This window comes from Aspergillus clavatus, genomic scaffold (assembly GCF_000002715.2).
Source record: "Aspergillus clavatus NRRL 1 1099423829736 genomic scaffold, whole genome shotgun sequence".
NCBI classification, from domain to species: Eukaryota; Fungi; Ascomycota; class Eurotiomycetes; order Eurotiales; family Aspergillaceae; genus Aspergillus; species Aspergillus clavatus.
Window position 1 is genome coordinate 828,570 of NW_001517111.1, and position 24,132 is coordinate 852,701.

A 24,132-nucleotide genomic window follows, 5' to 3' on the forward strand; every position below is an offset into this window, starting at 1 on the left:
GAAACCGATGTTTGTGTGGGTCTCAATCTCAGTGCTTGATTCTTGAATGTGTCTAATTTGTGGAAACGTCTGAAATCATTCACTCCCAATACAGGACTATCAGGCGTGGACAGCCTTCGGTCGTTTCTTCAACCTTCGATATCCGTTTGAAATATTTCTTCCTATTACCGGCTAGGAAACAAATATTGAGAACCGCCAAAAACCCCTTTCAGCCGCGCGACTACTTCTATCCTTCCTGATTTCGAGCAGATCTGGGCTTCCTCTGGTAGAGACACTCATCACGACTGCCAAAGTACCATTTCGGAGCACGACATAGAAGGTATCTGCCCATCACTGACGTTGGTGTTCGTTGGGGCAACCGAGCCTCAGAGAATCTCCTTCACAAAAGGAGAAACTCTTCTGAGGTTAAGCAATCCGTCTGATTCACTACGTGCCGAAAACCCACTGCGCCAAGCTCGTTCCCACTCTTTGGCATCAGGCGCTCAGCTTTTTCTGGGGAAGTGGCTGTCGCTTCAAAGGTTATTCTTGGCAGTATCTTGCTCAGCATAACATAGGGATACCCGACTTTGAAAACTTATTGCGTACTCTCCAGGTTCTCGCGGATCCACTCGTCCTCTTGCAGTTCTCTAGCAGAGCTACGCTTGGTCGGCTCCCACTGTAACATCTTCTGTAAGAGGCGTAAGAAACGGACCTTGTCCTGTCCGTGAAGAGTAGTCTCCCTTTGCTCAAGCGGAATCCGGTCTTCTAACAGAAATTCAGCGCAGAAGGCACCTAAAGAGTCAAACATAGTGAGCAGGGATGCAGGGATCAAAGTCACAACAGCACATAAAAGCTTACCGTCATTGGAAAAGAACTTATGGCGGAGCTTTCCTCCCGCAAGAAGACTAGGCGGCGGAGGTCCAAGCAGCCGAATGATCTCAGCGAGGTGGGCCCGACTTCGATAAGCCTGGAATTCCGGGTCATAGCCGGTGAACAAGGACTCGCCCTCAAAAATGTTCCAAATCTGTGAGGCAAGGCGAGATCAGAGAAAATTGCAACCAGTGCTATCCGGCGTATTGTCTTACCATACATCCCACATTCCATATATCAACACTATACGTCCATGGGACCTCCAGAATCACTTCGGGCGCGCGATAGATATTAGGCTGAATATCTTCTAGGTGCTCTATACCTCCAGGTATGGCCGAGCCAAAGTCACATAAGACTGGGGCACCCCATTCTCGGGGCATTCTGAGCTCACGGGACACATAGATAGTTCTTCCTTCTAGCTCTTTCCTTGGACAAGGATTCTGAAGCTCATTTTCCATAAAATCATGGAAGACCGAATCATCGGCGATGCCAAACATGATATTGTCGGCCTTGATGTCTGGTGTATTTGATACGTAAGTAAATAATAGAAGCAAAGAAGGGCAAAGCCGGAGTTAATACCAGCATGGATAATCTGGCATTCCGTATGCAGGTAGTCCAGCGCCAAAAACAGGCGCTTCAGCACAAATGCTAGGACTGGCGCAGGCAGCCTCCGCGCAGGGTTACGGTGCAGAAAGGTCAGCACACTTTCCCATAATGGAGGATGCACAAGGCACCGATGTTGGTCCTCAGGCCCATTAATATCAAATGAGTCAAGTAACGACCGAACTGCACTGCGGCCAGGGTGATTTTTTGAGCCCCCCTCGATGCGTTTATACATCTGGAGCTCATCGTCTAATTGCTGTCCCATAGATGCAGACTTGATAAAGATCTTCAGGGTAACGTAACCACGGTAGCTATGATTGAAGTACGTGAGCAGCTCGATTTGGGATGGTTACGTCCATGGGTGGCATGGGGTCCTTACTTCATGTCCCGCGCAAGCCACACAGTAGAGCTAGCTCCAAACCCCAGTTTTCCTACAATCTGATACCGGTCCTGGAAGATTTCACCTATCTGAGCAGGATAGTACCGGGACGCGGCATAATCGGGCAAGGTCTCTTCTTCAATTTTCATACTTATAGGTATCCGGGCGAAGTTTGGATTGGAGAAGTGAAGGGGCTTCCATGACCTTCCAAGCCGGGATAAGGAGCGTAGAAGTGACGGTAACATTATCAAAAGCACTGAAATACAAACCACCTGACACAAAAGAGTAGGAAGAATTCGATCAACAACATATGTTGAGGCTGATGATGATGCAGAAGGCGAGAATATAAGAAGAAAGCAGAAAAACACAAGACGCGAGGGTCTATTGGTCACGTGGTTTAACTCTCCCAAATAAGTGACATTAACTGCTGCCTGAGCATGGAAAAGCCAGCGTGATGGTCACATTGGCGCCTCTGACTACTTTTCTTGCGATTCTGGGGTACAGCCGTGAAGATGATCTGACAGTTCGCGGGGATCAGTTGGTTCAGTTACTCCGTCCATATACAGACCCACTGCTAAAGGAGGATTGTTGGTACCTAGTTTACCATCTGCGAGGATGTATTCCTCCCTTAATTCTTCATTTACCCCACGATGTCTCGCCCAGGAACATATTTCGTTATTCAGAGACAGAACTAAAAAATAAGAAGAAAATTAGACCGATCTTACCCGGCTGCGTATATAGGGGTATTCAGATTATCATCAAAGTTCCACCCGGCCCAGCATAAACCGCAACATCTATACCCATTATACATGATCATATCAGCGTCAGTAATCGTAGCAGAGTCATAAACATATTTAGGCGGAAGGAGTCTGCCCCTGCTCGCCGGCAGATATGCCCTTCTTCCAGTCATTCATCAAACGTGTAATTTCCTTGAGCGACACAGGCTTCGTGATGAAAACGTTCACCCCTGCAGCATAGGCCTTCACGATATGTTCGTCTGATCCCAGACCCGTGAGTGCCACGATCGTTGCAGGGCACGCTTCTTTGCGCTCTCTCTCAATGGCTCGAATTGCTTGTGTTGCTTCGAAGCCGTCCATAACGGGCATTGACATATCTGCTGCAAGTAAGCTAGTGCTGCGCATGGAGGTTTCTATTGGATTACTTACCCATGAAAATGAGGTGATAGCCGTCAGCCATCATCTTCACGGCGTCGACAGCCTTCTGACCATCCACGGCCGTGTCGAGAACAGTGGGACTCTGCCGAGATACGAGCTTTTGCAGCAGGGACATGTTGATAGGGTTGTCTTCCACAAGGAGAATTCGGAGGTCGTGCAGCCCCACTGAAGGGGAATTCGCAGATGTCCTAGTGGGAGATGCAATCTTCGAATCGAGATTCGAATTCAGAATACCTTGATCGGACCTCGGGGACTTGGGATTTCCCGCGGCCCAGAGAGGCGCTGCCCCCGTGGGAACGTTACCATCGACTGCCGGCTTAGCCTGCGAGATTCGAAGGTCAGTCATTAAGGCCGGCACACCATCGAGCGCATGCGGCTCAGACGTTGCTTGTAGACAATGCCGGATTGCCCGAGCGAGCTTATACGGGCCACAGGGAAGATTAAGCCATTCAAGCCTCCTGCAGGCTTGAGATAGAGTGGAAAATGTCGGATGTTCCTTCAACCCCGTGTGACATAACACCAGTATCTTTGTTCCTTCTGAAGATGTGCTGACAAATTGCATCTGGGACTCATCCACAATCAACAGGTCTGCATGGATACCTGCCTTCCATGGCTCGAGTCGGAGTTCATACCAGTGCGTCAGATAGTCGGCGATGGTGCGCGCGGATGGTAGCGTTTGTGATGTCGTATTCGTAGGAGGCACATAACACACAGTCTTCCCTCGGAGCTGTCGCGTCACCAGTTCGATGGTGTCTGTCGAAGCAGTAGGTACAGTCCCGTTTAGGCTGGTTGGGCCCTCTAGATGATGTTGTCCGCGCGGCCGCGCGAGTGGTAGTGAGATTTTGACGACGGTTCCCGCCCCGGCCTGAGACTTGACCTTGATGCTGCCGTGCAGTGATCGGACGATACTCTGGACGAGCGATAGTCCAAGCCCAGTACCGGGTGACAAGGGATCTTCCTGAGAAAACGGCGTAAACAGATGGGAACGCAGATATTCATTTGAAATTCCTCTGCCGGTGTCAGAGAAAGTCAGGAGAAGCGTATCAGAACCGTCCACGGTCTGACCGGGGAGACCATTGCTGCCCTTTTGAATCTCAATGTGCACTGAGATGTAACCTTGGCGCGTGTACTTGAGAGCGTTGCCGAATACGTTCATCACGATGCGTCGCAAAGCCCCAGGTTCAAGAACGAACACCCAGTCATCCGGGCTGACATCGATACATATATCGATATTTTTGACGACTGTTGGGTCCATGCTGAGGTGGCCGCTTCCTCCAGCAGCGCCAAACTTCACCCCAAAGCAGATACTTTCGATGACATCCTCAATAATACTCACGACATTGGCGACTTTCAGAATATGTAAGGAATGTGATTTGGGATGCGCCCTCACCGAGCCTCGGTCACCATGGAGCAATGGCGGACCGGCATCCCGTCGCTTTTTCCTAAACGAATTGATCTTGCTGAAATCAAGAATCTGCTCAAATGTGTCGAGAAGTGTTTGGCTACATGCGCGAATTGTATCTAAGAGCGATCGTGGGAATTCTGGAAGGACCTGCTCGGCCAGAAATTCCCCCGCGGCGAGAATGCCATGCAATGGACTGCGAAGTTCGTGTCTGTGGCGCAATTAGCAAAGAACGAGGTGAATCAAGGCATCGAGATCAAAAGCACTCACGAGATACTGCTGATGAAATCACCCTTTTTCTTGTCTGCTTCCTGACTCAACACCCGGCTATGCTCCACCATTAACGATGCCCCGAATCCCAGCACGCCGCCCAGCTCGACGTGGGAACTGAAGATCCGAGTCTCAACCAAGCTCCAGCAGAAACATGCGCCGAACCACCTTGAATTAAATGAATCCCAGAGCGGGGCGAAGATGATTCGTGTGGCTCTGGGAAAGTATTTTTGGAGGAGCTGCAGATCCTTCTCCCTTAGAGTACCTTGTGATCGAGGGTCGAGTGACCTGGACGACTGAGAGGCTAGTTCGGACTGTTCGAAATCGCAGCTTGGCCTACTTGCTTCCTCATCAGAGGAGAAGGTGGTCCCGTCCTGGTGGAAGTACCACAGAGCTCCTTTACGGAAGCGGTGCATCATGCGCTTCAGAAACCGGCGGTCCATCTGTGTGGCTGGGACTGCAGCCGATGGGTCCTCTACAACATCATCACGCTCTGCTCCTTTGATAGACATAGCGCGAATATGGGCAGTCATCCGCGATGCCCCAGGTAGTTCCGCCGATACATCCTCCTCTGGGTCAACTTCGGACAAGTCGTTGACATCGAAGATCACGACCCCACCGTCGTCGCCCAGATCTAAGCTCTCTCGCATGAGATGTGCGGCGCGTTGGAAGGTCGACACTCTACGGTGGCTGGGGGGATCATCATGAAGAGCACCTGCTGAAGAATCTTCCATGGTGGCCACTTTCGGCGTGATGGCGATAGGGGGGATATCACCGTTTGGTAGTGCATCCTTGCAATTCGACTCCACAGGCGGAGTCTGTGGAGGACTCGGCGTGGGAGACCGATCCAGATCCGATGTACTGGACGTTCTTGATAATGGGCCCGCAACTCCGCTGCTCACTTCTCCCTGTGCGAACGAATTGAGTCCAGACAGTAACTTGGTCAGACGGCTACTCTCAAGCGATTGACGCGAGGTATCCAGATACTCCATGACGGCAGTGGCTATTAGGCCGAGGGTCTCCCTGTGAGTGGCTGTGAGGCGGATATTAGGCCGGGGATCAATAACATATAGACTACCAATGTTGATGCCATTACTGGTCGTCAGGGGAGTACCGGCATAGAAGCGGAAATAGGGGGAGCCGGCGACACAAGGGAGGTTGCAATATCTCGCATGCTGTTGGAGGTCATCCACCACAAATAAGGGGCACCTGTCCGCCGCGGTTGGATGCAAAGTGATTGTCTTCTGCATCCATGGTCAATCCTTGAGCTGTGGTGTTTGACTGTGAGGGCAATTTACCTCGCATAGGGTGCCCGCGACGGGGCCATGAGAGCATCCCATCCACAACTCATCACCATCATCACCGTACAGATCATTGTCGCCGAGGTTCAGCGATCTTGATGCTTCAGCCACCACGTAGAGTGTTTCCCGGTCGATCAGACTAAGTTGCGTGAGTGAGAGATCGCACAGTGTGTTATGTCACATGACATGATATGCAGAACATACCTGATGATGGCCCGTTGCACCCCCAGTTTGACCGCCGCCAACTGACTCAGCGCTGTCAGAACAAGATTCGGACTGGCCTTGGACTGCGTGCATGTCGGGGGTGGACAAATCTGGCCTCCAGTGGTGATGGTGGGCAACAGCGCCGGATTGTCAGGTTGGAAATAGTGAAACAGCTCTCTGGCACGCCGGTCTCCCTCATGGTTCAACCGCTGGAGAGACGCTGGAGGCGCGGGTTTCTCCATGAGGTAAAAAGGGACCTGAATCCCTACTTGGGTTTAACCGAGTTATCGATGCTAATTTGATGCTTGTGTATTGTTTATTCTTGACTACTACTACTGTGTCTGGCCCGATTGCTTGATCATCTCTTCTTTTTTTTTTCTCCCTGCAAAATCCTTCACTGGCTCTTGTCATGCTGATTGGCTTGAAAGACGATGAGAAACAGGGAAGTGGCGATCGAATGGATGGATGCAGCGGCCTTTCCTGATTGTTGATTGGCTGGATAGAGGGTTTATCCTGCTGAGTAATCTTTGGCTTAGTCATAAAATGCATAGGTGACTAATATAACATCATATCGTGTTATACACCTGTTATACACCTGTTATACACCTGGTATACACGCACTACTTTGGCCCTCCATCACTGTACTATGTACTCTTGACGCCTCAAAGATCCATAAGCATCTTCATTGGATCAATAATTGTGTACCCCGGAGTACCCCAAGGCCAAAGGATCACCCGAAACTTCCTGCAAGAATGTGCTGACCGTCGGACAGACGTATAATGCTACCTCCACTGGAGCCGGTCCATACGCCGATCGTCCAGCTCATACAGTAGATCCTCATGCGGTCTCTACAGCTATCAGGATACGGTTGGCCATTGACCATCGTACGGAGAGCCGGCGTGAAACTAACCCCATGCAGCCCTACGTTGGCAAGCTCGGCAATGCATACTTCTACGATAATGTAATTGCGGGCCAGGTCGACTTCCTCTGTAGCTTTGGCACAGCCTTCAATAAAAAGACCACACTCTCCCTGCGCCGCTGTGGTTGGCGGTATCACGGCCTGGAAAGGCACCAACACGACCTTTGAGAACAAGTACGGCGTCTACATCGTCGACTCGCAGGTTCTCGCGGCGAATTCGTCCATCGTCGATGACATTAAGGGCATGTACTCCCTCAGGCGCCCCTAGAACCACTGCATCGACCCGTCTTTATGAACACCTATTTCGATCCCAGCATTCTTCCCGTAGGATATACTGTGTGGAAGGGTGCACCTGACAACAACTTCGACAGCCAGACTCTGATAGCGGTGTCCGGTGTCTATGGGCCTGGCTACAACCAAACCGCCCAAGAAAACGGAAATATCACGATAGTTCTGGACAGAAAAGAGGTTGCTCCGTTTGCCAGACCGATTGATGTGTTTATGACGCCCGAAGGTCGGCAGTCGAGCATGGGGTGGTTGGATCCAGTTGCTGCGAGAACAAGGAGGTCATAGAAGCAGGGCTCGGTGATGTGAGATCAGAAAGACTCTAAGACTTCGGTACCCATGAAATATGCTGATAGAAGTATACCAACAGGACTTTCGCCAAGATATCTTATAGGATCGTACCATTGTGAATGTGAGAGAGAAGCAAGGCTGTGACCGGCAGGAAGAGTGTACTGCCAGTGTCCCTGGACGTCGCAATATTGAATAATCAAAACTAAGATATGGAATCTACTCTCTACGAACGTCTCTAAAGAACACGATCAGGTGGTTGATACTCGCTCGTCGACGGCACACCCTAAGCCCATCCTCCGACTTGCATCCGCCGTGCCTCCGAGTAGAGTCCGGCCAACAGATCGGCAGCCAATAACGCCCCGGAATGGCTTCAGTTATTGGCCTGTGCGGGTTCGAACTCGTGCTGCCCCCACAGTTGGCCGTGTGGGGTACAGCAAAATTCCCCAGATCAGCTGTCGACGAACCCTGCAGGCTTTCCCCCAACAATCCACAGGCCTATGCCGAGAATATGAAGACCACTTAGGCGAAAGCTTGCGATGGGTTGGATATAAAACGTTCGTACCACCCCTGGCTTCTCTGGCATCGGTCCTCCAGGTTCACACAGCAAAGGAGTGACTCTTCATTGTTGTTCTCTTGCTCCTCGGTCCTATTTTTCGGTTAAGCGAAAAAAAAAAAAGCAATGTCGACTCCAAATGATATCGACTCCATGGCGGGTGAAAAATCCCGTCCTCTCGGCGAGGGTAAACAAGCGGCCCGCAAAGAACAGTCCATGACCCTGTGGCAGGCCATTCGCCTCTACCCCAAGGCTGTCGGCTGGTCGGTCCTCCTCTCCTCAACCCTGATCATGGAAGGCTACGATCTAGCCCTTCTCGGTTCCATGTATGCGTCTCCAGCGTTCAATCAGAAATTCGGTGTTCAATCAGCATCCGGAAAATGGACGGTGCCGGCTTCCTGGCAGTCGGCGCTGTCGAATGGAGCCAGAGCCGGCGAGGTCATCGGTTTGTTGATAAACGGTCTTATTTCCGAGCGTCTGGGATATCGCTGGACGATGATTGCCGCGCTTGCTGCCACGAACGCCGTCATTTTTATCTTTTTCTTTGCTGTTAATGTGAAGATGCTGCTCGCCGCCGAAATCCTGGCCGGTATTCCCTGGGGTATCTTCCAGACTCTGCCCGCCTCCTACGCCTCCGAAGTGTGTCCCGTCGTCCTACGTCCGTATCTGACAACATTTATCAATATGTGCTGGGTCATCGGTCAGTTCGTGGCCGTGGGAGTCAACCGCGGATCCATCCAGCGCGGAGATCAGTGGGCTTATCGGATTCCCTTCGCGGTGCAATGGGCCTGGCCGTTGCCCATCATGATTGGGATCCTCTTTGCACCCGAATCCCCCTGGTGGCACGTCCGCCGCGGCAATATCCAAGGTGCCAAACGAGCCCTGCAGCGGCTCACCTCCTTGAGCGACCCAGATTTTGATCCCGACGAGACCATTGCCATGATCCAACACACCAATGAGCTGGAAAAGGCCTTGTCGAGCGGCACCAGATACAGAGACTGCTTCAAGGGAACGAATCTCCGTCGGACGGAGATTGTCTGCCTTGTTTGGCTGGTTCAGACCCTCTGCGGACAGAACCTGATGGGATACTTTGCCTACTTCTGCGTTCAGGCAGGGCTGCCGACAGTGCACTCGTTCGACCTGTCTCTGGCACAATACGGCCTTGGCTTTCTGGGTACCGTGGGATCGTGGTTCCTCATGACCTACTGCGGTCGCCGGACTCTGCACGTCGGCGGGTTGGCCAGTCTCTTCACCCTGCTGATCATCACCGGCAGTCTTTCCTTTGCCCCCGGGGATAACAGTTCGGCCAAATGGGCTATCGGAGCCATGCTGATCATCTTCACCTTTTGCTACGACTTTACCATCGGTCCAGTGACATATTCGCTGGTGTCAGAACTGTCCTCCACGCGACTCAAAGCCAAGACGATTGTCCTTGCGCGCGTGGGCTACAACGTCAGCAACATCGTCGTCAACGTGTTGACCAACTACCAGCTCAATTCGACTGCCTGGGACTGGGGTGCGCGCACTGCGTATTTCTGGGCGGGAACCTGTCTGGCCGGCTTGATCTGGTCGTACTTCCGACTCCCTGAGCCCAAGGGACGGACGTACGAGGAGCTGGATCTGCTCTTCGAGCGTCGCGTATCGGCTCGCAAGTTCAAGGAGACGATCGTCGATCCGTACGAGGGAGAAGAGCAGGTGGAAGTCCGAGAGGACCACCTTAAGGAGTAAATCGGAATGCCAAGTCTATTCTTATTTTAATTTTAGTTTAGATTCTAAGCCCTTGACCGATTCCACGTGTTTTGATGGTCTAGTAATGGCCTGATGGATCCCTGTATAGCGCCGCCCTAGGGCTTACCTGGCTCCTCGCTCCACTTAGCCTTATTTAACCCCGCGTAGTCCCATCTTCCACCGTTCCACGCCTGTCGTTGATCAAGCAGTGGTTCGCTCCAAGACCGCAAAATGGCCTCCGGACTCATTTTCGATCCCCTTCGCCTGCTGGCGGTTGCCCCCTTGGCCACCAGCACTGGCAGTCTCGTCCACGCCCTTGTCGAACTCTTCTCCAACTCTGCCTTTGTCCAGCCATCCGTCCGGAAATCCTCCGACGCCGTTCTGCCCAAGTGGTACGCCTACGTCTTCAACCGCCAGATCGTCTCCGTCCTCGCTCTCAATTTGACCACCATCTCGACTGGGCTATCAAATATCCTCCTAAGCCGATCGAAGCGTATTCTTCCAGTCTCGCGGACGACGTTCTACTGGGCCGGTGTTGCCGGAGCTGTCACGCATCTTGTTTTCGCCCCGCTAGTGGCGCCGCGGATCCAGCGCATGGTCGAGAATACCAATGAGAATGGGGCGACGGTCGAGATGGACGAGTGGCTGGGCTACCATCGCATCAGAATGTTGGTTGCTGATCTGCCCGCTTGGTTGGCCTTTGCAGCAGCTGTAATGGTGGTTTAAAATCAGCCATCGTTGGTTCTACTCTGTGATATTTACATCAGCGCCGGCGGATCCGACACGGCCAGTTGTACGGAACTACGGTAAAATGATTCTCAAACATCCATTCCTGCTTCGGGTGAATTTGCTCGATCTCGTAGTCGCGGAACAGCGTGGCCGCTAGCTTGGAGATCTCGAAATGCGCGAGATTACGGCCGGGACATTGATTATATCCGGCACCCCACTGATTGTGTTAGATAGAAAATAGTCTCTCTCGGCCGGTGTATGGACTTACGTGTATCAAGTATGAGTCCATCTCTGCACATCGCTCCTTGTCGAGCCACCGCTCGGGATTGAATGTATCGCAGTCGGCGCCGAAAAGCGCAGGATTCCGATGGAAAACCCATGGATTGACACTTAGAATGGTCTAAAATAGTCAGTATCCCGAATTATCACCCAGGGGGGAGACCTACCCCTTCGGTAAAATGCCTCCCTGCTATGGTCATTCCAGCCTTAGGAACGACCCGCGGTAGTCCCAGGCCTACAGCCGAGTGAAACCGATACGCCTCTTTGATCTACATCGGTGAGTTCAGTCCGCACCAGGTCACTGTACAGACTTACGCAAGCTTGTAGAAATGGCAGTCTCTGCGCCTCAGCATACTGCACCACGGCAGACAACTCGCCCTTTGCCTTGGCCGCATCGATCTCCGCACGCAGACGCTGAAGATGTCCCGGACTACGAAGCAGATGATACACCAGTGCCTGCAGCGTCGCGCTGACCGTGTCTGCGCCAGCACCGATGTTCGCTACTGCAACCGCAAAGACTTCATTCTCCGCCATGCGGTCCGGGTATGTCGCACGGACATGCAGCCAGCGCTCCATCATGTCGTTACGGGAGTCAGGGTTGTTCTTGCGGGCATCAATCGCTGCGAGACATGTGTCGAAGATGTGCGACGAGGGCTGAATCCCCAGCCGACTGAGCAGTGGGTTGCCCAGCGTAAGATTGTGCAGCCGCACATAGGGGTTCATGAGGGCGATATAGAGCGCCAGAGCGCGGGTGTTAGCGATAGCATTGCGGATGTCAGTGCCGCTCTCGACAAAGCCGAAGGACTTGGAGAAGGTGACTTCTCCCACCACGTCAAAGGCGAAGTAATTGAACCAGCGGTCAAACTCGACGGGGGTGCCAGATTCGCTTAACCCGTCGAGCCGTGTTTTGAGGAGTTGGAGCAGAGTGTCGACATAGGCTTCGGATTTGATGATGTTGGAAAGCGCATATCCTGCCGCCACATTGCGTGTCTTTTCAATGTGTCGGCGTGGGTTGAGCTCGGACATCTGGTTGACATAGTGATAGTCTGGGATGCTGAAGATGGCATACATGGGACCCTGGTCGATTAATCTCTGCGGCTATAAAACGTAGGGATCAGACCTACTTTGACAATTTTGGCGTGCAAGATTTGCCTGACGGCATCTGGATGCGACACACTGACTTCGTTCTCGGCGATGCGCACGAAGTAGCCTGGCTAGTTAGCAACTGTCATGTATCTGATTCTTGGGCCTCACACCATGCTTCTTGTGCAATCTTATCATCTCCTCCTCGGTGTGACCCTTCCATACTTGATAGACCTTCCACAAACTCGAAAAAGACGCCAAAAATGGGCCAGGGATATCGCGAAGTGCAGTGGAGTATTTTCTTTTCACAGCAAAGGTAGCCACAAGGCTAAGAAACGCGAGGACCCAGAATCCTGGCGTCGAGGGACTCTCGAGTCCCGTAGTAAGAGCGAAGACCCCCATGTTGTTGATGGTCTTTTTCTTTCTTCAGCGTCGATCCTTGGAGGGGGAACAAGGCTATTTCAATTGACTAGTAGTTGACCGATTATGCAAGGAATAAGAGCAGGAAGGTACCTCACTGGCTTCCTGAGAGGGAACTTGCACCGTTGGGTTGCGACAATTTCAAATCAACCTGCAGTCAGATGTGATGGACGGGACGACCACATACACTTTATCTAGCCACAGGTTTCATGATTGAAAAGGGACCAACCAGTGGCCAGTGTGTTGAAAGGAGGGGGCTCTTAAGCACGCCATTCTCTCATGTGTCCTTCCCATCGATTTCAGGGTATGGAGTAACGCCATCTATCTTGTTGTTGGGATATGATTTCGTGCGGAAAGGGGGGGAGTTCGATTGCGTCAATGAAGAGCAGGGCGGATCACGAGTCTCATTCTCCCAGCCTTGTACCACTTAGAGAGTTGTGTGACTGTTCGAGGACAGAAGAGGTATCTATCTGTCCATCCAGTCATGAGCGTCCTCACCACACCCACGCAATGCGTTCTACTAGATTAGTATAGAGACTCGTTCTTTTTAATCTCTGCAGATGCAGAGACAACTCACAAGCAGTCACATTGGTCGGCAGCTATTTACAGATGCAACGCTGGCCGGAATGCTACTGCAGCTGCTAGAATTCCCATCCTTCCGGCTGTTACACCAACTGGAATGATCATCATCATTGCTTTGTCGACACTGACCTTGACCGAGGATGTATCATCAAGGAGCCGGGTTGGCATGATCGTCTCCTTACTCTTGCCATGGTAGTCTTTTACCTGTATTTAGCTATCGTGCTAATTTTCTCGGCTACTGAGATAAGGGGTTGCCGCTCTTTCCATGATGGTCAATCACTATGGCTCTAGTTGGCATTTTGCTGCTGTTGTCAGTGAGCTAGTGTCGATGGTGGACATGTTCGAAGGGCTCGTTGGGGCTCAGATGGTCTACATATTCTCTTTCTAGTAGTGTCGGGCGTCTGGTTTGGCCTTCTATGCACGTTTGAACCCCATGCCTTTTTTTTTGGCTGTATTTACGCATCGCTTTGGCGTTTGTCACTGCCGTACACATTATCCAGATGCTCATAATCACCCTGCAATGCATCCCATTGGCCACACTAGGGGATGATTCCAAGAGGAAATGTCTTGACCTTGCGTTGTCTTTCTCCTCGTGTTCATCTTCACACTCCAGGCAAGCCCGTGCATCGCGTCATGATGATGGATACCGACATTCTGCAGTGCTGTAGTGTCATTTCCAGCGGATTCTTTTATGTTTCTACATCTATCACAGCTAAAACGTCGCTTCTTCGCATGGTATCTATGATCGATCCTCTGAATCATCCCGAGAATTCCATATAGTACTACTTGATGGTGATGGCCTGGTCTTTGGCCGGGATCGCTACGGTCATCATTGCTTTGTCGTTGCGAGCACCGAAAGGCCTATTTGGTTATCATGGCAGTGAGGATGTACTTTGGTCGCAAGAGAATGAACACCGCCATCAGATACATATAGTAAACACAGTGCGAGTTGATGTTGACTGAGCATAGCATGCAAGATGGAGATTTCCCTAATATATACACCAGGATCTCAAGCCGTCGCCACGGAGCTGACTTCCAGCATGATTTTTTGAGCTTCCCCCAACGCCGTTTGAATTAGTTCAGCTTTCCGCTTCAGGGCGGCTGCATATTTGAGGTCTTGATCAGCCTCGGACCTCTCTCCTTCCACGGTGACCGAAACCCGCAGATCGCGTGTAATGTTGTGGATCTCATGCCGCAGCCGTTGACCAAGCCGCGCAAAAGTGGCCTTCCTCAGATCCCGAAAGTCATCCACCAATAGGGCCACGAAATCCTCAAACAAATCCGAGGACATAATGGAACGGTCCATAATTTCCTTGCGTCTGGCATCGCTTCCCTTTCCTAGAAATGAGATTTGCGCAGGTTAGAAGGATACTGATGAAGGCTTACGGAGGAAGGCGTGGAAAGGAGATCTTCGATATCATACCATATTGACGGTTGCAGGCATAATACACTGGGAGCATGACACTGACCATATACGAGCTTGAATGCCCCCCCATCGTGTCGAGGATGATTCTCCTGTCTAAGGGTCAGTATATCCTGCATAGAGAATAGACGTCATGGGTACGGTACGCGGTTGCATGAAACAGCTCGTCCATAGCGTGAGCAATGACATCCTTTATACATCTCTGCCGGTGTTTCAAGTTCCAAAGCAGATTTTTCAAGGCCTCCGGCGCTGTTTCGTGATGTTCTGCCGAGTTCAGTGAGCACAGGCAATCTAGCCCCCTTTGATTCTTTTTTTCGGTTCAAGGTGGGGAGGGTATACCATTGATCGAGTTACACACATTTTGAAACGTGTTGAACACCTCTTCGTTAAGGCCATTCTTCTCCTCCTCAAGCCATAAAAGCATGGTATCCCAACTAGCGCGAAGTTGAGGAAGTGCCGGATTAAGAATCTCCTCATTCCAACAACGATATCCTATCCTGGGCGATCTATACCTGCCGTGATGCTTGCACCAAGCGGTATATGACATGTGGTGCCACTGGTAAAATCCGGTTAGATCTAGAGTCTTTCTACTGCCTGATGGATCACTCTGACTTACATTTGCCCAGTCTCGACTCACAGCAACTGCGCCGTCCCTCCAGTACCTTCGATGTCGAACTGTCCCATGGTCACTACCATAATTCTTGGAAAGCCGGGGGAGGGGGAAAAATTAGGATAACGCACGAAATTTCTGTATAATCGCAGTATCAAAACCGTACTTTATATTGGCCCGTGCCGTCCACACTGCTGATTGGGAGGAGGCAATGCGCTCCACGCTGTCAGCAATCATGGAATTGAAGCTACACTCAGCCATGTCAAGCTTCACGAGGACGTAAGAAGGTGCTGTACCGATTGGAGAACTTGTTCAGCTTCATTCAACACCCCACGTAGGACCTCTGCGCGGCGTGCATCTACAACATGAGATCCTGCCAATGCCCATTGCTTGAGAGAGCCGAGCAGTGCAGGAACCTGGTTCTGAAGATAGGACTTTGTCGCACGAAATTGCGCGTCTGCGGGAACCAACTGACAATAGCGACGGAGTTCCTTGATGCCGGATAGCTGGAGGTATCCATCAGCCTGGTCGGAATCAAGCGAACAATACTCTGAGTAGAGCTTGTTGCTCACGCAGAACACCTTGGCTGTGTATGAGCTCATCAAAGCCTCTGTCACGCTCTTGTTGCGTCTTGAAATGAGGAATTGCTTCAGTCTGTGCAGCTTTCAGTTATCATCCGGACTTGTTCGGCGAGTGACGGGACCACCTACTCGAGTATAAGTGCCTCTTTCCGCTCGCTGTGGATATCCTGGGTCAGCATGTACTTTAAGGATTGATCCTCGAATCGATCCACATACTCCAAGTCGATGATCTCATCCGCTGCCAAATTTCGTCTTTTGCTGTCGGCAAATCGTCGTCGACGAGCCCGCGCATTGGCGATTCTGCGTTCAAGCTTCTGAATTTGGTCGTCAAGGTTGGAGATGTGTTTCGCGTCAACTTCTGATGATGTCCGTGCAGTCTCCTTTGCATCCACATCCTAGGATTGCTTCTTTTAGCACACATTTGCCGGCTGGGTGTCAATAATCTTTACCTCCGAGCGAGTACAAACGATTCGTATCGGCTGTCCTTCACAGCGACGAACGATATCGTCGATTGACTGATCAGTCGTACAACGACCGATTGTACTCACAATGAACACTTCGTCGCAACTGTGGCGAAGGTACCTTTCAGTTGCCCGGAGTCGAGCAAAGTTCAAATCCCGAAATCCTGTACAAAGGTTACCGATTCAGTGCAACAAGGGTGCTCGAGATGCCATACCTGGAAGGTCAGCCAGGACTAGACCAGTGCGTAGGATTGGTGATCGCAAATACACCCTGTTCGTTGTTAGACGCATATTACAACCACCTGCCAACCGGGATCTCGTCAAACCTGATGAGCTTCACAAAAGGCCATAGCGCGGGCCGATCCCCATCCCCTGCGTCACTCATAAAGCTATCAAGGTGCGCCATGCACTTATCAGCATGTCCAGCCACGACTGAATAGTGAAGGCTGTCGCGTCCACCTGGCCGGTGGTCCAACCCAGCTATTGCCCACTCTTCCAGTGTTTTCATTATAGACGCGGCTGCATTTTCTCCCTCCGAAGAAAGAAAATCAATATCAAGTGTTGGCTGGTTAGGAAAGAGCGAGAGCAGCGTCTCCCAGGCTCTGTTGGCAACAGTCTTGATCTCCTCTTGTTCTTGCCGCTCCATAACTTCTCGGTAGGCATCTGTGTAATACTGTCGAACATTTGACAACAGCTCCTGGATTAGCCCTCGGATCTCTCCTTTGTCCATAAAGTCCACCTCGATGGTATAATTCTCCGGGTGCTCCTCGGTCACGCTTCGGAACTCCGTGACAACTGTGGTGCAGGCAGCTCCATCGCCGCTCTGAGGAGGATTTGCCATGAGTACTTGAGATCAATCATGCAGCGAGATTTCTCGGTACTCGACTTACAGAGCGGGCAAGACTATTCTGATCCAGAATAGAGTTGATCACACTACTTTTCCATGGGAATTGATTAGCCTTCTGTGTTCGCGTGCACCAAAACCTGCCGCCAGCTTACCCATTCCTGAGTCTCCAATAAAGCCGACGGTCCGCGAGGCAGGATACGCGAATTTGCTCGCCTCGAGTGTCGCTTTATACAATTCATGAAGAATACTTTTCTCATCCTTTGCTAGTCTGAGACTACTTGTGACATGCGCCAGAGCTGCGAGCTGGCTCGGTGTCTGTCGGGCTATGTATGGGATTCTCGAGATTCTTGTAAGTCGTATGATGAGGATTAAGGGGCAGACCAGGCCCCTTCAGGTTCTCGACAGCATTTAGGTCCGACTTCTGACTCCCTTGCTCTGAGATCTCGCTCAAGTTCAGACTCTGAAGAAGAGTTTCTGTGGTTGGCGTGCTAGAACGGCGACCGACTACAGGTTCGACTGGCTCGTCCAGGGAGCATGCCGGAGTTGTTGCTACGCCCGTGGATAATGGGCGGCAAGGGGAACAGAACTCAGCCAAGGGTAGAGACTCTCTCTTTGCAGGACTGGATGAGACTCTCGGCAATGGAGTGGTGGACCTACTGGTATTGTCGGTAATGATATCTTTCCGCATGGTTTCTTCTTTGACGTTTGCTGGAGTGCAGTCAGTGGTAGGGAAAACTCAAGACGTCGTCCGGGGGAACGGCCGATAAATAAGAAGGCTGAGAGATGCCGGGTCCTAATTATAGCAGCGCGCAAAGAGGGTGCATAGAGAGATGTACATGTTAGTCACTTACTGCGCCGCAAAAAGTAGTTCTCTCACACCCCTGTCTATCTACTCTACCCGTGGCCAGATTGGCTATGCAAAGGGGACTTAGGGTTGCTGAGTATCTGGACCCGTTCTCCATCCTAACGCCTTAAGGGAATCTCAACGATGATGAGTGTTTGCTATCAGGATAATAGGATTGACTCTGGAAACATGCTCCTGATTTGACGTGGTGGAAGATGCCAAAATTGTCGGGCAGGTAGCTAGCCTTTTTCTTTCTCTTTTGCTTGGGTACTCTTGTTGATTCGATCACGATTATTTCTCAAATACGGCTACTTTCTGTAACTGTGGAAATACCCATAGTGAGATGCTGGTTGCATTCGTTAGACACCACGAATCAGTCATAAGTATTGGAAAGAGACTCATATGAGCTGGAACCCGTTTACACAATAGCTAACACGTGAAGGCAGGACCGATTGCTCGAAGAATTATATCTATTGTGCGTGCCCGAGCTGGATCACCTCGAACTGCCCATTACTTTGATACTTCACCTCTCTCTCGGCTCCGGGCCGCAGAGACGGTATCGTCGCGGCAGGTTGCCAATCCGTAAGATCGATGATCTCACCAGCCACAGCATGTCCGCGAGCACATCGCCAATCCAAGCTCGGAGCAAGGATGTACACGCTTCCTGGAATGGCCGTCCATGTCACCACGGGAACCACGTCGTCCGGATTGGAAGGGTTGACTGCGCCAATTCCGATAAAGGGAGCGTCTGCATGCCCATCGGCAATTGGGGCTGTAGTTAGAAGAAGGATCTGAGTCGGCGTAGCTGAGAAGTAGAGAGAGACGGGTATAAACTGACTTGGATGTGGATAGCTGAATGAGTGGTCCACTGTGATACGCACGCGCCTGGAAATGCTTTCCTCCTCGTCCATCGTGGCGCCATGGCTGAAGCTGCCGTTGCTGCGGGGAAGAACGAAACTTGGCTCCGAGCCATCTGGCATGGTCATAGTACAGCTCGCGGATGGCACCGTGAGATCCGCACTAGCTTGCAGGAGTATATAGTCGCTGCTGAAAATCCGGGGGCGCTGCGATTCCCTATGCACGGGACCAACGCCGGTCACCGCAAAGAGAGAGCGAGGGTCTCCATTGGGGAAAGTTAGCGTGAATGTGGTGCTGCCTGTGCGCGAGGCAACCCGGAGCGATGCCTGGTAGATGCTCAGGTTAATCTGAGCGGGCACATTGGCGGATGAGAAGGTGGGCGCCACGGGGAAGATCACGAAGGACTCTGGAAGGGCAGATTTATTGCGGATAGTCACAATTGCATCCGGCAAAAAGTCCTCATCGATCCCGTCGTTTGTGGTTGGAGTCAGGACCGACTCAGGAGGGGGAGACAGTGCCATGCTCAGAAAATCGTAGTTAGAGGAGGATCCAGGTCTGGTTCCTCAAGAATGCTTTGTTCCTCGTTGCTTATCTGACGTTTCCTAGTCGGCTTATTCTGCCCTGCTTAAGTGCGTCGTCGCTAGGAATTACCCCATGCTGCACGAGATGCACTAAATCAACAAGCCACATGTTCGCAGGATTAAACAATCTAAAGTAGAATCGACCATTCAAAAGCATTGGATTGACATCTGAAAGAACGTGTCACGCCCTAACCTCGACATTTGCACGCTACTTCAACCGGTTCAGCCCCCATCTCCTATTGCGCCCTCTGCTACATAAAACTCAACTCAACTGGAGTCTCAGCTCCCAGCTCACTCCTTGACCTCGGTGACTTCGGAAACCTCCCACTTGACCAGATTTTTCTTAGTCTGGCCCTCATCATCCACAAAGGTGCCGTTGGAATTCATGATGAAATAAGCCTCGGGCACGGCGCATCCGGTGAAATCCACCTTGAGGGCGACGCCAATCTCATTGCGGTCAACAATCATGCCCTGGTGATGTTCCCCGGTGCAGATGTAGTAGCGCAGCTTGGGGAACAGTTGGTTGGTCTGGCTCGGCTTGGCCACATAGGTCTGCACGGGGATGACGCTGCCGGTGGCGTCTGGTGCACCCAGTCCGATGTAGATATTAGCTGGGTTGGAGGTCAGTACGTTCCACTAATTTCTTGACGGGATGTGGATAAGGCAGACAAAAGGGGTACTGACCCTTGTTGGGGTACTTGAAGCTACTATCCGTCACAAAGTTGAAGCCACCTTTGGCATCGGACTTTTTGCTTTGGATGACAGTGTCGTTCCAGCATGGGCTTTCGTCATCTATGGTCGTCAAAGCGGCGACAGTGCCATCAGGGCCGAGCTTGACAGGCATGGAGTCGCTGGTGTACACGCGGGTTGGACCAACAGCGTTCTTCTGGGCAGTGCCGTGAATAGCGAAGAACTTGCTGTCCATCTCAAAGCGGACCATGGAGTTCTCGCCGGACTTCAGGCGCGGGCTAGTCTGGAAGACATTGTAGAACACTTCGGAGCTGTTCAGGTTCTTGGGCTTGGGAGCATCCTGGAACAGAAGGAAGCGCTTGGTGTCGTTGGACTGGTTGCGAATGGTGATACGGCAAGTGGTGGTTTTCGACATGGTGGATTTGAAGTTGACAGAAAGTCGTGCAAAAGCTATTGCGTTACTGTGATTGATAGTAGAAGTCTGAAGCTGATGAGAGTGTTGGAGATAGCTTGATATGGAGGCATTCCCAGGTCTTTATAGACGGCCTCTGCAGTGATGTTCAAGGGGTAATGGTTCTGGGGCCAGCATTGTCCCAATTTCAGCCAGCCATGTTGAACACCAGCTGCTGAGTGACTTGCCTGTAGCTTCAGGATTGAGGCACACAAGAGCCAATCCAGAACCAGAGAAGATGTGATGAAGAGTCTAGATGGCCTCCGCAGACATGCACACGACACACAATCGGCAGGAATCACACTTGAATCACGATGCTAAACATATTTTTGCTATAGAAGAGGCATTAAAAGGAGCTGAAAGGTCTCAGATAGGCTGAGCAAGGTAGCCTGGGATTCTCGACTCACCGGACATGACCGAGAAGGTTTGAAGCCATTCACACCCCAATCAGGTCAGAAGGGCTGGAAATATTTAGATGCATTGTACCTGTAAGCGAAGGTGACGAATGTAAGGCACTCGCAGGCGCAAGCCACATTGACGATGCGTGTAAATCCTCATTCAATTGGCAGAAATGATGTGTGATCAGTTCAAATCCTCAGCTCAGCAATGTCCCGCTTTGTCGGCTACAATGTCGCGTTTCGAGAAGTTCAGGATTTAGCGTCAAGGGTGTCCATCCAACTTTGACATAGTATGCCCAAGCCCTGCCAGCAGATTCTCTTCATCACATCCTAGCTACGCATCCGTATACGCAACTACGTCTTGACCACGACATCCTTAAAGCAATTGACCAAACTCCTCCCATTCCCACAAACAGAAACACATCGGTGAACCCTTGCCCCAGCAGACAATTCAACAAGACCAACATGGGGTCGGTTTCCCCATTGAGAATTAAATGCATTACTGCTGTTCCGGAATTGGTGGTCTCAAACAGCAAGGGCGTTGCGCAGCAGCCATCCGTTCCTCTGGAGATATGGTCGAGCGACGGCGCCGATGTCAGAGACAAGCCTGCGGGCTCGTTGAAACCTGTTGCACTGGAGCTCGCCAAAAAAGCACAGGAGCGTTACACGCTCAAGCTAACTATCAAAGGGACGTGCATATTCCCTGAGCCCTGGCCGCGTACCGCAACCTGCCAACTGCAGGGCACGGTAAAGGGGTCCACGGACAAGATCATCACGAGCGAAGACTGGACAGTCGTACTAGATCCAACGTCTCCCCCAAAACGCGAGTCCAGGGAATTTGAGTTCTCGAACCTGACGGTCCCTTCGCCCTTCAAGGAGGGCATTCCCCCGGTGCCGAATTCCCTAGCGGGTGACATCAAGTGGAAGATAGTGATACCTGGGGGAGACCCAAAGAGTATGTATAAAATTTTGGTTTAGCTGTCTATTTGATCAAGTTGGGACGGACACTGATTCGCGTATCTTGGTGCCAGATGACCTGGAACAAAGAAATACCACGCGAGTGGAGTTTTGCTGGCTTTATGGACCTGCACCTACTGGCCCAAGCCTGATTCGCACTTCGCTCGAACGCACCGTTGTTGATTTCCAAGGCAAATATCCCATCGGGCTTCTCAGAGCGGTCCTCCCAACTCGCAACCAGCTGCAGGCGCAGCCAGACCCAAAGCCAGATCCGGACCCAGCACTTCCCGCGGGCCCTGAGGGGTGGTGGATCCAGTACTGCGAAAGATGGTTGTGGAAGAGCGGCCTGATCTACAATACTATCTCGGGTCGATCTGCGTTCGGCATGGGCTACTGCGGGGGCAGCTTTGACCTGGAGGAGTTTGTGTTAATCATGAACATCACCGACCCGACAGCCAAGAGAACATTGGTCAACTCGTTTGATGTGACTGCCATAGCCCAGCTCGCTCTTATGCTGGCGGCCCATCGCCAGACCAACGACCTGTGGGCAACCCATTGGGTTTGCAAGGCGCCTTTTGGATATATAAACCCAACTATCCCTTTGGCTCTGGGTGTTGAAGTCAACAACCCGTTCTATCAAGGAATCGATGGGCCATGTATGTGCACGCATTGATCTGTGTTTCCCGGCTGATGATACGAATGCTTTGAACTTGCTGACATTGCCACGCAGATGCAGGGAAGCCACTAATTCCAACAAAGGAACTGACCAATGTCCCCGAGTGTAAAGCTCGAGCATGGCTGGAAGTTGATCTGGAAAAGCCAGCGCGAGTAGTCGATTTGAGTCACAGATTGGGCGAGTTGGCGGACTGTGGACAGCGAGATCGGGACGAATATGCCGCCGTACACATGGTGGCTGCCACAAAGACCGACCTGGCGGATTTCCGAGACGATATGCTTTCCAATGGCGGGCAGTGTCGTGAGTTCACTAGTGTCACAATACGGTGCTAGATAGCTAATTCAACGCTGCGTCACAGATTCCAACACAGACAACCAGTTCAGCGTGAAGCAGTCGGGCGAGGTTGCTGACCCCGAGCCTCCTATTGCCCGTGTTGGTGTCTATGACCTCCTGGGCGTGGGCACTCCGCGTCGAGGTGCCAAACAGGCTTCCGTCGTGCCCATCCCTCCTGTGATGCGAGGAATCATCACGGAAATGATGGCAAGGGGGAAGAATCCGCAGTGGCCCCAGCTCGGATATAACGACGCTTCTCTGCGCTTTTCTAGTCTCCAGTCAATTATTCAAGACGGTCCCCTCAAGGACAATACAAGCGACACCAGTGTCCGAGTGACCATGGGCGCAACAGTCATCAAGTATTCGGTTGACGATGTGTCTCTTACGTCTACCGTGAAAGGAAAGATGGTGATCCGCGTAAGTCGCGTCCATAGTATCAGACCTCCTTGTCTGTCTGGTATATTGACCGGTTCAGATCCACGTGTTCGACCAGCTCCACGATGCCTACGAGGCCATGGCATTTGAGTTGAGCAAGTGTGAGCGCGAACTCTCGTCGGTAATCAGACCTCTCTATCCCGCGTTGGGCCACTATTCCCTCCGGACACCGGATTCGTTCCTTTGTGTGCGCGGCAACATCTTCATTGAGGTCACTCTGATCGGCATGGTCCGTCCTGACGACACGGGCTACCAGCTTTTGACCGATGCGATTGGGGGCCTGGACCTTTACTTATCCAAGCACGTTGTGAGTCGGAGCCAGGCCCGTCGACCGGGTATGCAGCTTGTGGAAGAACCCCCAGCCACGATGAAGCCAGGCAAGACATTCGAGGTCCGTTTGCGCGATACGGAACTTCTTGACCAACGCGTCTATGCGCATTCCAGCCAAGCATCGGTGGTAGTCCCTGCGGGGCCGGGGGATGATGGCTATACGCAGCGCTTCTTTGTGATGGAGCCCGAGTATCCCCCGGAGAGTCTGAAGGTCACGATTGCCGGCGCCCATGCTGATACTTTGCATCCTGGATTTGTCTCGTTTAAAATGGAGGTCATGGCGCCTTAGGTTCAGACTGTGTTAGCTCGTACTTTCGTCAATTTTAGTTGTTTCATGGTTTATCTCGCATCTGTAGTCGTGTGTAGTTGGTCACACGAACATGTCTGTGGCTATAACCTTGAACTTACCCGAAGTATGAGGGTACTGTGATTTGATGTTGAACCATTACTCCACGCACATATGGTTCATCTCAATGCATACAATAGAGTAGACTCTGGCGATCGACTCGTGGTGGATTGCCGAGCTGGCGGGCGTGATGTGATGGTGGCTGAATTCACACACTGCATCAAAATTTTAGCGCCAGGATCGAAGTATGGAGCTTTTC

At 51.6% G+C, this 24,132-nt stretch overlaps 10 protein-coding genes across 10 annotated transcripts, besides 1 other annotated feature; 5 read left to right on the top strand and 5 right to left on the bottom strand.

The window, feature by feature from the left end:
• Positions 1 to 574: 574 nt before the first annotated feature.
• Positions 575 to 1,980, bottom strand: ACLA_059950 (putative protein kinase; the record flags this gene model as incomplete). Its single annotated transcript, XM_001276753.1, has 5 exons — positions 575 to 771; positions 838 to 1,003; positions 1,065 to 1,366; positions 1,429 to 1,763; positions 1,832 to 1,980. 5 exons carry the CDS (start codon positions 1,978 to 1,980, stop codon positions 575 to 577), a joined length of 1,149 nt encoding a protein of 382 aa, XP_001276754.1.
• Positions 1,981 to 2,685: 705 nt separating this feature from the next.
• Positions 2,686 to 6,425, bottom strand: ACLA_059960 (hybrid sensor histidine kinase/response regulator; the record flags this gene model as incomplete). The annotated part of the gene is made up of 5 exons (XM_001276754.1): positions 2,686 to 2,945; positions 2,998 to 4,619; positions 4,679 to 5,922; positions 5,977 to 6,118; positions 6,184 to 6,425. The coding sequence occupies 5 exons, from the start codon at positions 6,423 to 6,425 to the stop codon at positions 2,686 to 2,688; spliced, it is 3,510 nt and encodes a 1,169-aa protein (XP_001276755.1).
• A 332-nt stretch (positions 6,426 to 6,757) lies between these two features.
• Positions 6,758 to 6,799: a microsatellite.
• Positions 6,800 to 7,096: 297 nt separating this feature from the next.
• Positions 7,097 to 7,370, top strand: ACLA_059970 (uncharacterized protein; the record flags this gene model as incomplete). Its single annotated transcript, XM_001276755.1, has 2 exons — positions 7,097 to 7,144; positions 7,188 to 7,370. 2 exons carry the CDS (start codon positions 7,097 to 7,099, stop codon positions 7,368 to 7,370), a joined length of 231 nt encoding a protein of 76 aa, XP_001276756.1.
• Positions 7,371 to 7,393: 23 nt separating this feature from the next.
• On the top strand, positions 7,394 to 7,675 carry ACLA_059980 (uncharacterized protein; the record flags this gene model as incomplete). Its single annotated transcript, XM_001276756.1, has 1 exon — positions 7,394 to 7,675. One exon carries the CDS (start codon positions 7,394 to 7,396, stop codon positions 7,673 to 7,675), a length of 282 nt encoding a protein of 93 aa, XP_001276757.1.
• A 682-nt stretch (positions 7,676 to 8,357) lies between these two features.
• Positions 8,358 to 9,959, top strand: ACLA_059990 (putative MFS maltose permease; the record flags this gene model as incomplete). Its single annotated transcript, XM_001276757.1, has 1 exon — positions 8,358 to 9,959. The coding sequence occupies one exon, from the start codon at positions 8,358 to 8,360 to the stop codon at positions 9,957 to 9,959; it is 1,602 nt and encodes a 533-aa protein (XP_001276758.1).
• Positions 9,960 to 10,190: 231 nt separating this feature from the next.
• ACLA_060000 (putative integral membrane protein) lies at positions 10,191 to 10,685 on the top strand (the record flags this gene model as incomplete). The annotated part of the gene is made up of 1 exon (XM_001276758.1): positions 10,191 to 10,685. The coding sequence occupies one exon, from the start codon at positions 10,191 to 10,193 to the stop codon at positions 10,683 to 10,685; it is 495 nt and encodes a 164-aa protein (XP_001276759.1).
• Positions 10,686 to 10,722: 37 nt separating this feature from the next.
• Positions 10,723 to 12,452, bottom strand: ACLA_060010 (cytochrome P450; the record flags this gene model as incomplete). Its single annotated transcript, XM_001276759.1, has 6 exons — positions 10,723 to 10,905; positions 10,957 to 11,088; positions 11,135 to 11,236; positions 11,283 to 12,044; positions 12,092 to 12,177; positions 12,224 to 12,452. 6 exons carry the CDS (start codon positions 12,450 to 12,452, stop codon positions 10,723 to 10,725), a joined length of 1,494 nt encoding a protein of 497 aa, XP_001276760.1.
• Positions 12,453 to 14,061: 1,609 nt separating this feature from the next.
• ACLA_060020 (uncharacterized protein) lies at positions 14,062 to 16,968 on the bottom strand (the record flags this gene model as incomplete). The annotated part of the gene is made up of 9 exons (XM_001276760.1): positions 14,062 to 14,390; positions 14,476 to 14,567; positions 14,622 to 14,739; positions 14,815 to 15,164; positions 15,359 to 15,739; positions 15,796 to 16,061; positions 16,215 to 16,291; positions 16,343 to 16,398; positions 16,454 to 16,968. The coding sequence occupies 9 exons, from the start codon at positions 16,966 to 16,968 to the stop codon at positions 14,062 to 14,064; spliced, it is 2,184 nt and encodes a 727-aa protein (XP_001276761.1).
• Positions 16,969 to 18,288: 1,320 nt separating this feature from the next.
• On the bottom strand, positions 18,289 to 20,362 carry ACLA_060030 (uncharacterized protein; the record flags this gene model as incomplete). The annotated part of the gene is made up of 5 exons (XM_001276761.1): positions 18,289 to 18,590; positions 18,700 to 18,838; positions 18,910 to 19,198; positions 19,553 to 19,868; positions 19,942 to 20,362. 5 exons carry the CDS (start codon positions 20,360 to 20,362, stop codon positions 18,289 to 18,291), a joined length of 1,467 nt encoding a protein of 488 aa, XP_001276762.1.
• Positions 20,363 to 21,261: 899 nt separating this feature from the next.
• Positions 21,262 to 23,816, top strand: ACLA_060040 (uncharacterized protein; the record flags this gene model as incomplete). Its single annotated transcript, XM_001276762.1, has 5 exons — positions 21,262 to 21,751; positions 21,828 to 22,409; positions 22,484 to 22,729; positions 22,788 to 23,179; positions 23,238 to 23,816. The coding sequence occupies 5 exons, from the start codon at positions 21,262 to 21,264 to the stop codon at positions 23,814 to 23,816; spliced, it is 2,289 nt and encodes a 762-aa protein (XP_001276763.1).
• Between the last annotated feature and the right edge of the window lie 316 nt (positions 23,817 to 24,132).